The sequence below is a fragment of the Pinus tabuliformis genome, chromosome 9 (assembly GCF_031772625.1).
Source record: "Pinus tabuliformis cultivar Carrire ecotype Pingquan chromosome 9, CPIR1, whole genome shotgun sequence".
Classification (NCBI taxonomy): Eukaryota; Viridiplantae; Streptophyta; class Pinopsida; order Pinales; family Pinaceae; genus Pinus; species Pinus tabuliformis.
This window is the reverse complement of record NC_142307.1, coordinates 1,597,734,096-1,597,746,822: the sequence shown is the minus strand read 5'-3', so window position 1 is coordinate 1,597,746,822 and position 12,727 is coordinate 1,597,734,096. Positions and strand designations below refer to the sequence as shown.

The following is a 12,727-nucleotide window of genomic DNA, read 5'->3' as shown; positions in this document are numbered from 1 at the left end:
GGTTTTCAGAGGTTGGAAGCTAACCATTGTGTCTATATCAAGAGGTATGATCAAGGAAAGTATATCATATTATTGTTATATGTGGATGACATGTTGATTGTTGGGCATGATAAGAATAAGATCAATAGGTTGAAGAAAGATTTGGGTAGCAAATTTGCAATGAAGGATTTGGGACCAGCACAACAGATATTGGGCATGCAGATTATGCGTGACAGGAAAAACAAAAGGTTGTGGCTGTCACAAGAAAAATATATCAAGAAGGTGCTTGACAGGTTTAATATGAAGGATGCCAAGCCAGTTGGTACACCCCTTGCAACGCACTTCAAGTTGAGTACTGAATTATGTCCTAGTGATGACAAGGAGAAGGAAGAGATGAGAAGGATTCCTTATGCTTTAGCAGTTGGCAGTTTGATGTATGCCATGGTATGCACATGACCAGACATTTCATATTCAGTGGGAGTAGTGAGTAGGTTCCTTGCCAATCCAGGAAAACAACATTGGCAAGCAGTAAAATGGATTTTGAGGTATCTCAAGGGTACTAGTCATTATTGTTTATGTTTTGGTCATGATGAGACTGTGCTTGAAGGATTTATAGATGTGGATATGGCTAGAGATATGGATACTAGAAAGTCCACTACAGGTTATTTGTATACATTTGCAGGTGCAGCAGTATCTTGGGTGTTAAGGCTAAAAAGAATAGTAGCCCTCTCTACAATAGAAGCAAAGTACATAGTTGCAACAAAAGCTTGTAAAGAGATGTTGTGGATGCAGTGATTCCTAGGAGAGATAGGAATAAAGCAGGACAAGTATGTGTTACATTGTGATAGTCAGAGTGCCATTCACTTGGCGAAAAACCCAACAATTCATTCAAAAACTGAGCACATTGACTTAAGGTACCATTGGATCCGGCATGTGTTGGAGGAAGAACCGTTATCCTTGGAAAAGATCCATATAGATAGGAACCCTGCTGATATGCTCACTAAGATTCTACCACGAAATAAACATGAGTTATGTAGAGGCATGGTAGGACTCGGTGTGACTTGATGACTCTTATTTGGTTTCAAGTGGGAGAATGTTAAGTGTGAAGCCAAATTCATGAATCACATGCAAGATTCTAGATTCTTCTACACCGCCATTAGTTTCTAGATCTCTAGGATTCTAGATCTTTCTACATCGCCATTAGTTTCTAGATCATTCCAGATCTCCATTTGAATCACATATAGGATTCTAGATCCTTCTTCTGCTCCATAAATTTGTAATTTCTCTGGCCAAGGAAAGCAAGCCAAGGCTCAAGCCTGTTATGTAATGCAAAGTGATTTATGTTCTCCAGTGATTGTTTTATCTATTTCGTTGTTTCTGATTGAGTAATCTTGTTGTTTCTCCATTTGCCTGTCTCTGAGTATAAATCCGCTGTGTGTTATGTATGCTCTAGTCTAACAACCAAGTTTCTCCACCTACACTGTGAGGAATTTTCCTATCTCCTCGTCTCTTAGGCTTTACCGTAATCCAAACCCGAATCACTAGGCCCTAAACCAAAACCCACTCTCCAGGGTTTACCACATATCCCAAACCCATGATTACTAGGCCCAGTAGAGAGAAAGCCACCTCTTGGCTTTACCGTATATCCTTTCATTCATTGGAAAATGATTCTTAGGCCATTAGAGGCAACACAAAATATAGATTTACCGCAACCCATAGTTTGTCTCAAGGGTTACTAGGCCATGTGTTCTATCATTTCATAGATCCAACTCGCTTAGCTTTGAATCCATTCGGGAATCTGGCACAACAAAAACATGAGAACCCCATCACACGAAGGCTATCCAAAAATGGTGAGGTTAGGCAGAAAACACTATTACACTTAGAAAAACCCCTTCCATGATAGAAGAGAACCACATGCAATGTCATGCATACCAAATCTAGCAAGGAAAATACACATGCAAGTCGATACCTGCAATGAATCCTATTGTAGGTTCTTGATCTTGCCTTTCCTTGCTTGATCTTAGCTTCCTCTTGCTTTCTTTGCCTTTCTTGCTCCAATTCTAAAATGATCCCAAGAAAATCTAAAGAGTATGATAGAGAGAGAATAATGAGAGAGTTCCAAAACTCAACTAACAAAAAGTTACCAACCAATCCTTAGAAGCCTTTTTATGAATGAGGCCTCTATTTTCTTCATTTTCCATTATTTTTCTTCATTTTCCTCCTCAAATGCATCTTGTGACCTTTCACCTCCCTTTTCTCCTAATTTCCATTATTTTCATAAATAATTGTGCCAAAAATGTCATTTTGCCTTTCCAAAGCCTTAGCCTTTTCCTTTGCCAATTTCCTTAGTCATAAACAACCAAATGAACACCCCCTAGGATGTCCTACCCAACATTCAGCTTGGAATAAGTATCCCATCAACCGTGGTTATTGCTTTTAACTTTTATTAAAAGGAATTTTTCATCAGGGTTGTTACAAAACTCTCCCCCTTGGGGGACACCGTCTTTGGTGTTCAATCACACATATACCTCAACAACCTATTGGAAGAAGACATATTGCTCATGGAGCTTTATAACATAGCTCTCAACAATATTTACAATGAAAGACTTGCTCAAAAGCAAAACATCATGACAACATAATAACATGCCACATAGTGGAGCCTTATAACACAACTCATTACTATATTTACAATGATCATCCTGTTGAGTGCCAACCCACATGAAATCATAACATCATGATAACATAATCACATGATAGAGTAGTAACATAACAAAACAAACATAATGATATAACACCCATACCTCATAGTGGAGCTTTATCACATAGCTTGTGGCGATTTTTACATCCATATACATATGTACATATAGCAACATCACCAAAAATATATACCAAAAACATATACCACATCATATATCTCAAAAAATATACCAAACACCATATCTAAGCATATACCAAAACACCATGTCAAAGCATATACCAAAATACCATATCAAAACATATACCAAAACACCATATCAAAGCATATAACAAACCACCATATCGAAGTTGCTTTGCCTCAACTGGAAAACAAGGAAGGATACATAGCCTGCATCTGATCCACCATCTCCCATGTAGCTTCATTGGGCCCAAAGTGCTTCCATTACACTTTAAATCGCTCGATTGCTTGGTTCTGGAGCATGAGCTCCTTTTTCTACAATATACACTGAGGCTCTAATTGGAATTGTCCATGTGGTTCCACCTACAATACAGACCAGCCAATCACATTTGAGAAATTTATTAATATTAAGTGTGTTTCCTATTATTTTTCCATCTATTTTATTGTTTACTATGTGTTTTTGAATGCATAAACATATGAAATGCTTTGAAAAATCCCTGGTGCACTTAGATTATGCAAAGTTCACAAATCAAACTTTTGATTTCAACAAATCTTTTCTAGATTCCAAGCAAATTTGACTAGAATATATGCACTTAAAAAATCTAAAATGTAGAAAAAATAAAATATTGTTTTATTTTGTATTTGAAAAACAAAATCATAAAGATATAAGTTTAGGAAACAAAATCATATCAAAATTTAAAACTAAACCAACTATTTTTATAACACTCCTACATATACTAATGATATTAATACTATGATTGCTTTAACTTTAATACGGATGTCATTCCTTCTTCATCGTTATTATTCCATGTGTACTTAATCTTACACTAAACTGTCCTGTCAATTCATACGCGCAAAACTGTCACATGCCAAACTTTCAGTTCACACTGCAGAATTGTCACACACCATTCTGCACTGATTGACACCTCATCGATGACGTTCGCACACACGGATGTTTGTTGCTATAAATTCAGCCCAGTGTTAACCCATGTCACAGTGCATGTCATTGAACACAATAAACAACGCTGTTGGCGGGGAGTGAAGAGGAGTTTACGATTTTCAAAGAAGCGCATAATTCTTCAATTCCTTCACCCAGATAAATGGGAATGACGAAGGGGGAGGTGGAATTGGAGAGGATGAGGGTATCCACCTGCATAGTGGGGAGCGGACCAGCGGCTCACACGGCGGCCATATACACAGCACGGGCGGAGCTGAAGCCCATTCTCTTCGAAGGATGGATGGCCAACGGAATCGCCCCCGGTGGCCAACTCACGACCACAACTGACGTGGAAAATTTCCCAGGCTTCCCGCAGGGGATTATGGGAATTGAATTGACAGAGAAGCTCAAGGAGCAGAGTCTCCGATTCGGGACGCGGATATTCACGGAGACAGTTGTGCGCCTCGATTTGTCAGTGAAGCCATTCAGGCTTTACACCGAAACCAAACAGGTGGACGATGATACCGTCATCATCGCCACAGGGGCAGTGGCCAAACGCCTCGATTTTCCTGGGGCCGGCGATGGAGAAGACGGATTCTGGAACAAGGGCATTTCTGCCTGCGCTGTCTGCGACGGTGCCGCCCCCATCTTCCGCAACCGGCCGCTGGCGGTCATCGGCGGGGGAGACTCGGCCATGGAGGAGGCGAATTTCTTGAGCAAGTACGGTAGCAAAGTTTATATCATTCACAGGCGGGATGCCTTCAGGGCCAGCAAGATTATGCAGAAGAGGGCGCTGGATAACCCCAAGATCGAGGTCATATGGAATACGGAGGTCCTCAAAGCTTTTGGGAACGAGAGAGGATTGCTTAGTGGGCTCAATTTGCGGAACACGGTGACCGGTGAGGAGTCGGTGTTGGAAGTGTCGGGGTTGTTCTTTGCAATTGGGCATGAACCAGCCACCAAGTTTCTGGAGGGGCAACTGGAGTTGGACTCGGACGGTTACATTGTGACAAAGCCTGGAACCACCCAGACGAGTCTTCCGGGGGTTTTCGCCGCCGGAGATGTTCAGGACAAGAAATGGCGCCAAGCCATCACTGCTGCCGGTACAGGTATGTACTATGTATATGTCTGCAATGCGATCTGGTGTTTTCTATCTGTTGTATTAATTTTAGGGAAATTTTTATTTCAAGTTTGCCGCAGGGCTGCTGTTTGATGGAGACAATTGTGTTTTGTCTGTGTCTAAATATGTTTTTTATTTTTCGCATCGTGGAATGATTTGAGAGAATGGCCCATCATTTATGAAAGATGTAATTTTCTAACGTATTTTGAATTTCTATTTACTGTGCAGGGTGTATGGCAGCACTGGAAGCTGAGCATTTTTTACAAGAGATAGCGGTAGAGGAGGAGGATACTGAGAGAGATAGCGGCACGGGAGGACAATGAGAGTTCCCGGCCTGCTGTTTGAGGATGTGAGAGCAGCGTTTTAAATAAATGTTAATTATTAACTTAGATATTCAAAGCCTCTGCAAAATGACATCAATGTCAATTTTTTTCCCAAACTTTGACTTTGACTTTGACTTGAGAATAGGCGATGGGTCCACATTTTATTAATTCAAAAAATGATTGGAATCATTGGAGCATTGTTGAGAGTTCGATATTAGAAGAAGTTACTGAATTGAATGATTTAACACTTCGATCATTATTTAATGTTTAAAAAAATAAATTATATTCATTATTTAATGTTTTAAAAATTAATTTATATTAAAATTTTGAAACAACGGTCAATGCATTTTTGAAGATGTAAACTGAATTGAATGATTTAACACTTCGATTATTATTTGATGTTTTAAAAAATAAATTATATTAAAATTTTGAAATTAAATGTTAATAGTCAAACGGGTTTTATGTATCTTTACATTTGTGTAATATTGATTTAAAAAATTAATATTATTAATAAAAAAATATTTTAAAATTTTCAATAATATATTATTTATTTTTTCCAAATGATTTTGCAATTTGCATAACATTTTACTATTCTAATGTCATTCATATTTATCATTTTTTAACTTGGTTACACTGGGTATTAAAAACTTAGGTAAATTTAAAATTGTATTTTCATAGTAATTTGTCTTTGCAATCAATTGTTTTATTATATATATATATATTCATTTTACCACTACGTTTATTCATATTTTATTTTTAATATATTTCTTAAAATTTTATTTGAAACACAACGATAATCGGGGAGCAAGGATGGATTCTTTGGTTGATACATCTTAAAGTAAAAACCCTCATCACTTTCATAACTTTCAAATACAATATTGTCGTGTGTGTATATATATATATATATATCGATCGATGAGTGTACATATATATACTTGATTCCAGTACCTTAACAATTTTCAAAATTATCACTAATGGAAACCTTTATTTTGGAGGGAAGTTGCCCCTTTTATGTGGATGGAATAAACGCCTTTGAGATTATGAGGGAGTTTCGACGCTCCCATTTGTGATAATTTTGGTGGGTCCCAAAGTATACACGTAAACGGATGATGATTTGTAAAACTTATATATACAAAGGCCTAAAGATTGAAAACAAAAAAGCATTTAAGATGCTAAACGCATGCCCAAGGGAGAGGGACGAGCTGTTAAAAAAAATTAATTTTAAATTTAAAAATAAAATAATTATTATTTTCCATATATATATATAATTTATTTATTTATTTTTTATAAATATTTATGGTTGAAATTTAAACAGCATAGGCGTATCTATTTCCACTCTCAAAGGTAGATGAATCCATGTTGACATTTATTTTCTATAAATTTGGACTGCCTCGATTTAGCATCAAGGCATTATGCTTCATCGGGACTATAAAGGTATGAAGCTATGGAATGAAAATAAAAAATAAAATTAATCATTAAACCCACTCAAACTGTATAGTTTAATTTAATTCAGTGTAGTTAATTTAATTTAGTTTAACCCAATTAATTAACATAATTTATTAAATTATTATTTAACATTAAATATAAATATTAAACATAAACATAAACACTTAATTTAGTATTGTTTAACCTAAAATATTAGAGATAAATATTTTAACATTAATTATAAAATCAATTAAACATAAACATTAAACATGAACATTTAAATATTTAAAGATATAAATATAACATAAAATCAATTAACCATAAACATTTTAAACATATTAACATTTAAGATTTTAACATTTTTAACATTAAATATGAAATCAATTAAACATAAATATTAAAATAAAACATTTTAATTTTTAAACATATAAATATAACCAATAACATTAAAGATTAAATATAATCGTAAAGGTTAAACAAGCATTGAATATAAACGTTAAACAAACATTAAACAAATTCTGAATATAATTTTAAGTTATAGGTTTAAAACATTTTAATATTTAAATAACTTGAATATGTTAATATATTAATGTGGTATATATATATATATATATATATATATATATATATAATCCATGTGAAAAATGAAATATAAATGAGAAATTATATTGAAATGGAATGAAACTCTCAACTTAATGTATAAAAAATGAATAAAATGAATGTAAGACAGGGACGCTGGAGCGGGGGGTTGCTAGTAAACTTTGAAGAAAAAACTAAATTAAAGTTAGGATAGGGACTTGGTAATGCCACAAACAATTAATAAAAAACTCTCTCTTTATTGAGGATTAAAAATCAGCTTCTCTAAGGGTATCAGGGACTTGATAATTGTTGTGAATCCAAAAATGTTTTTCTCTGGCCAAGCACAGGAACGTCATCGAAACAAAACCCTCACTGACCATTACAAGGATAATGTATCTCTTAAAGAAGATTAAAAAATTTAAAAATTTCCATGTAAAGCATGCCAATAACCAAGCGGCGGACGTGCAGGCCAACGTTAGGGCGGAGTTAGAGCAAGGCTCTTTACATATCAGCGACATATTTGAAATATGTTATATCTCATAATATGGTTTAAAAATATAAGACCAATGCAGTACAATTGGAATATGGGTCTAAAGAAGCATACAATATGTTATATCTCATAATACGATATAAAAATATAAGACCAATGCAGTACAACTGGAATATGGGTCTAAAGAAGCATAATTAGGTAGTTACCATGGACAACATTCCGATGGCTTTTTGCAGTGGGTTGGGAGAAGGGGTGGTTGGTAGGAAGTTAATGCACAAGTGTGATCATGGGAGTTCGGAGGCCATGAATCATGACAGGGGGGATTTCAGTCCTTGGTCATTTTCATAGTTATTTAATATGGTTCCATTTGAGGTTTGAGTAGGTACCATCGTAATTGCTCCAAGCAAGTTTCAACAGTGATGGGGATGGATGGTAGTTGTTTCACCATGATGCAAAGTCAATGCTCATTTATGGAGCATAAGATAAGAAGGAATGTCATGATGAACCATGCTATTATTTATAGCAGTTGGTTGAGGCAGATAAACCAAAGGATATTTTCAGTACACTGGAAAATTGCCAAGAAAATGGCCTCAACAAGTAATGGAAGTGGCAGTGACGCGACAAAGTCTCGACGTAGTGGGAACATAGGGACATTGTTGATAGCTCATGCAATTAAGTAATCAAGGAAATAGTGAAACAAATCAATGAAAACATGGTGGTCTTGTATGCCCAACTATAGGGTCTTTGTAAGGACAAGGAATTGCTTCAGAAAACCATACCATGGAAAGTATATCATTGCAAATGTCTTGAACCTTGGCCATAAGATTGAAAACATTGAAGTTAAAGTCGAGACAACCACTGTGGGTGTGTTGAGAGAAGTCTTTGGATTTAGAGATGCCTTTGTTCCTAATGTTGAAAGTGTCGAGGGCGCTGCAATTCTGGACTTGGATCATGGGGGTGGTGAGTTGAAGAAATGGTGATGCCTCCTGATGAGGCTCTAGGAGAAGTGGACCTTGGAAGCAACAGGTAACAATTGTCTTTTTCCAGTTTACATATATGTTTTTGTCGAACAACAGAGTATGGTGGAGTCTTTTTGGAAGGTTTATAGTATAAACTATGTAAAAGGTTCGTATGTAAATAACATGGGTAGCAATAGGGTCCTTATTCTAGTTAAAATGTTGAACAATATTAAGAGCTTGCTCTCCATGAATGTATGGGATCTGGCTCGTTTCTAGTTTTATTAATGAAAAAACTACCTATTTTATTTAAAAAAATGAATGTCAGAAAATATGTGGATTGTTGAAATATTAATTATGAAGTAAATGTTAAACAAATAATGCAGATATTTGAAAAAATATTCTCTATTTGATTAAAAAATAAAAAGCAGAAAAATGAAAGAGAAGGCATTTTGAACGATCAAAATCTTTGAAATGTATATAAAAAAATAAAGTTATATATGATTTGATTTGAAATATGCATTTCAGTTTACTTATATAAATGAAACGGATGAAACAAAAGGAATATGAAGTGTCAGAGAAATGATGGAAGAGGGGAAAACTTAGAAGGTAAAATGAAAAAATGAAAAAATGGAAAAGAAACGGGCGATGGGAAGGGGGAAAGCTAGTGGCTGACAGTAGTGAGCCATGATTGTAAGCTCTTTCTTGTCGGGCTGGTCCTTTGGACGCATTGCGTCTCGTTACAAAGATTTTCCAGAACAATTTTTTTGGGTGGCAAGATGAAGGAAATTGGAAAGGACACCAACTACATCGCTTACAACTATATTGGGGGTGTTGTGCCTATTCGATGACATCTTTTCTGATGTTTTTCAAAGGCTGAATTGGTCCAATGTTTTGGATGTTATTTTTTGGGTTGGTTGGGATATGTTTGTGAAACAACGTTGGGATTTGTTTCCCTTTGTTGGTTGGAGCGATTTGGCTCGAGGTTTCCGCTAGCGAGGAGTAGATCCAAGTTCACAGGTGGACGGGGTTTGGGCGCGTTTCCTGTGGGTCATGCATTCGTCTGTGTTGGAGGTAAGGCATTGTTCCTTACCATATAAAACTGTGATTATTCAACAAGTAAACAATTGCATGCTAAAAAGGTATCATACAAAATTTAATGTGAATTGGAACCGTAGAAATGATAATTATTTTGTTTTATGTGCTCATATTTTTTTTTAAATTTATTTAATGTAAAAATAAAATTATTATTTATTTGTAAATTACTGATTATATATACCTTACACGATTTTTCCATATTTGTGCATGTCATTACATCAATTCCCTCTTCCTTTTACTGCAAAGAAACATCTCTACCCTCTCCTCACAATGTCTTGTCTTCAAAGTCTAAGCATTTGTACATTCAAATTAATATTGACTTTCAAATAGATCAATTTTATCCCAAGTTGGCTACCTATTTGGAGATTCTAATTTCCTCGAGATCTTTCGAATTCAGCGTTTGGCTCTATATCACTTATCCTTCAATAAATGTTCTACATCTCTTTTCGAGAATAGGGAGGACGAATCTATGCCACTGTGAAGTGACAATTGCAGGATTTTTAACCAGCGGTGGTGATATTTCCTGACCCATAAGAAGGAGGTAGATACTGCGGGTGTACAAAGCATACAGACAAACTTAACAAGCTGGAGCCCGAAAGGGTACAAAGAACAACACTATCTAAGATCCAATTTTGACTAACAAAATCAATAATAATCAGGGAAAAAAAAATATCAAACATAACCTTTATATTTTGGGTCGCAGATAACATTGTTAAAAATAAAACCTTGCCTTATGTTAATGAAAGATACATCCCCAAATATTTGTGACTTCAATTCATAATCATAAAAGATAGTTAAAGCAACATGGAGCCATTCACTTTGAATCACTTCGAATCAAAATCAAAAGAAGACTCTAACAAAGACAAATAAATTCATACAACACTATGACAATCAAAATGAAAAGACATAATAAAGGTATCTCCCAAACAACAACCATTGAAAGGACATCAGTGCAAACCATGAAAATACATAGATTTATGAGGTTAGATTGATAGGGGTGACAATGTGGCACTGTAATCTATTAAAACAATACATAAAAACATCGAGCTAGATATTTACAATTGAGTGCACATAATTTTCTTCTCAAGTTTTACATGGTAGAGAATGTAAACCTGCAGGTAAACAGGTAATTGAAGTAAAATTGGAGGTAAACAAGTAGTTGAAGTGAAACTGAAACTGAAGGTAAACAAGTAACTGGAGTCTGTAAAATGAAATTGCGATGAAATAATTGAAGTGAAATCGCATTGAAATAATTGTCAAATTCGCTCATTGGCTTCGTAATTGATTTGGTAAACAATCACGAGTGAGAGTAAAAAAAGATCCAATATTCAAGATAACCTTTTTAAAAACCAAATAGGGTATACAAAAGGTTATGGCATATAATTTTGGATGTAGTGAAATAAATACTGAAGAAATTTGAAGTGTACATTTTTATTAATTGAAATTAATTAAAAGAATTGGTTCATTTGAACGAAATATGAGGGTCAGAACCCCAACCAATGCAAGCAGATTGACAAGTAGGGTTGAGACCATTTTTTGCTCTTCAGAAAAAAACTGTTTATTAACTAAAGGTGGTCGGTTTCATTTATTTATGTGGCGAGAATGGAAGTTAGCATTGAGAATTGTAGTGGCCAAGAATGGAAGTTAGCATTGAGAATTGTAGTTGACAAAAAAATAAAATCCCCATAAATAACGAACAAAAATATTCAAAGTAAATATGGAAAAATGTCAAATATGCTCAAACTAGGTTGCACAAATTAACACAAGTGGGAAGAGAGACTTGAATATCAAACAAGTAAACAATTGCATGGTAAAAATATATCATACAAAATTCAATGTAAATTGCAGCTACAGTAATCGATAGTTATTTTTTTATGTGCTCATATTATATTTGTAATTCATTTTGTATAATTTCTATTTAATTGAAAATTAATTAAAAAAATTTGTTCGTGTCAACGAAATTTGAGGGTTATAACCCCAAGCAAGCAGAGTAAATCAAAATCTAGAATTCAGTCCCTTTTTTTCTCTTCATTTTTATTTATTTTTTATTGACCAAAGGTGGCCGCTTTGTGTTATGTGGCCGAGAATGGAAATTAGCATTCAGAAAAAACAATTAGGGGAGTGAATGGAACTTTTGGAAGTAATTGAAGTAAGAAATAATATAAGTGAAAAAGAGAACATTTAACCCTTTCTATAGAACAATTAACCTTATCGAGAGAAAAAATAACAGTATGCAACAGTTAACCTTGTGCAAAGAAGTTAAATCACAACCGACCATGAATAACATTCAATTAAGAATTGTAATAAAATTCATATCGATTGTCTACCAAAAGTCAAATAACTGGTATTGTGTTACAAAAGGGTTTGTATCATAAATATCACTCCAGAAGGGAGGGGCTGTGTCATGGTTGTTATCTATAACAAATCAAAAGTTATTTAAAAAATCTCTGGTGCAACCTGAGTATTCAACTACAAAACCCTAATTTGCATTTGATGCATAATCACAAGAAAACGCTATTGTCCGTTGAAAAAAATTTGTTTCCTATTATACTAATAACCAAGACAATCTGGTGATGATGACACCTAGAAATACAAATAAAAGGGTTCAAGTTATTAACAGGAGAGACTTGGAAAAATGTGATGTCGAAACCTTGAACAACAGGGAAGGCAACAAACCTCTCAAATGATACTTGTGTCAAGCATAACGACAATTAGAGAAAAAAAACTTAGGAAGGAAATAAAAGGGGCAAACTAGGAAAAAGACAGAGTTTAAGAATGCAGGGTAAAGAAAATAAACAAAACCCGCTACTTGGAGAAGCTCTTCAATCATGAAAGTAAATGTAACCTTGTGGTTCAGTCCTTGTCAGAGTTAAAAATAAAATCATTGTTGGACCACAGGAGGATAACCAAAGACAAGAATTGCTGAAAATGTTAGCCACCAACCC

At 34.8% G+C, this 12,727-nt stretch overlaps 1 protein-coding gene across 1 annotated transcript; it reads left to right on the top strand.

Moving 5' to 3' along the window:
- Positions 1–3,954: 3,954 nt before the first annotated feature.
- LOC149154851 (thioredoxin reductase 1, mitochondrial-like) lies at positions 3,955–5,391 on the top strand. Its single transcript, XM_089438931.1, has 2 exons — positions 3,955–4,900; positions 5,140–5,391. The coding sequence occupies exons 1-2, from the start codon at positions 3,955–3,957 to the stop codon at positions 5,232–5,234; spliced, it is 1,041 nt and encodes a 346-aa protein (XP_089295057.1). The 3' UTR covers positions 5,235–5,391.
- The last annotated feature ends 7,336 nt before the right edge of the window (positions 5,392–12,727 follow it).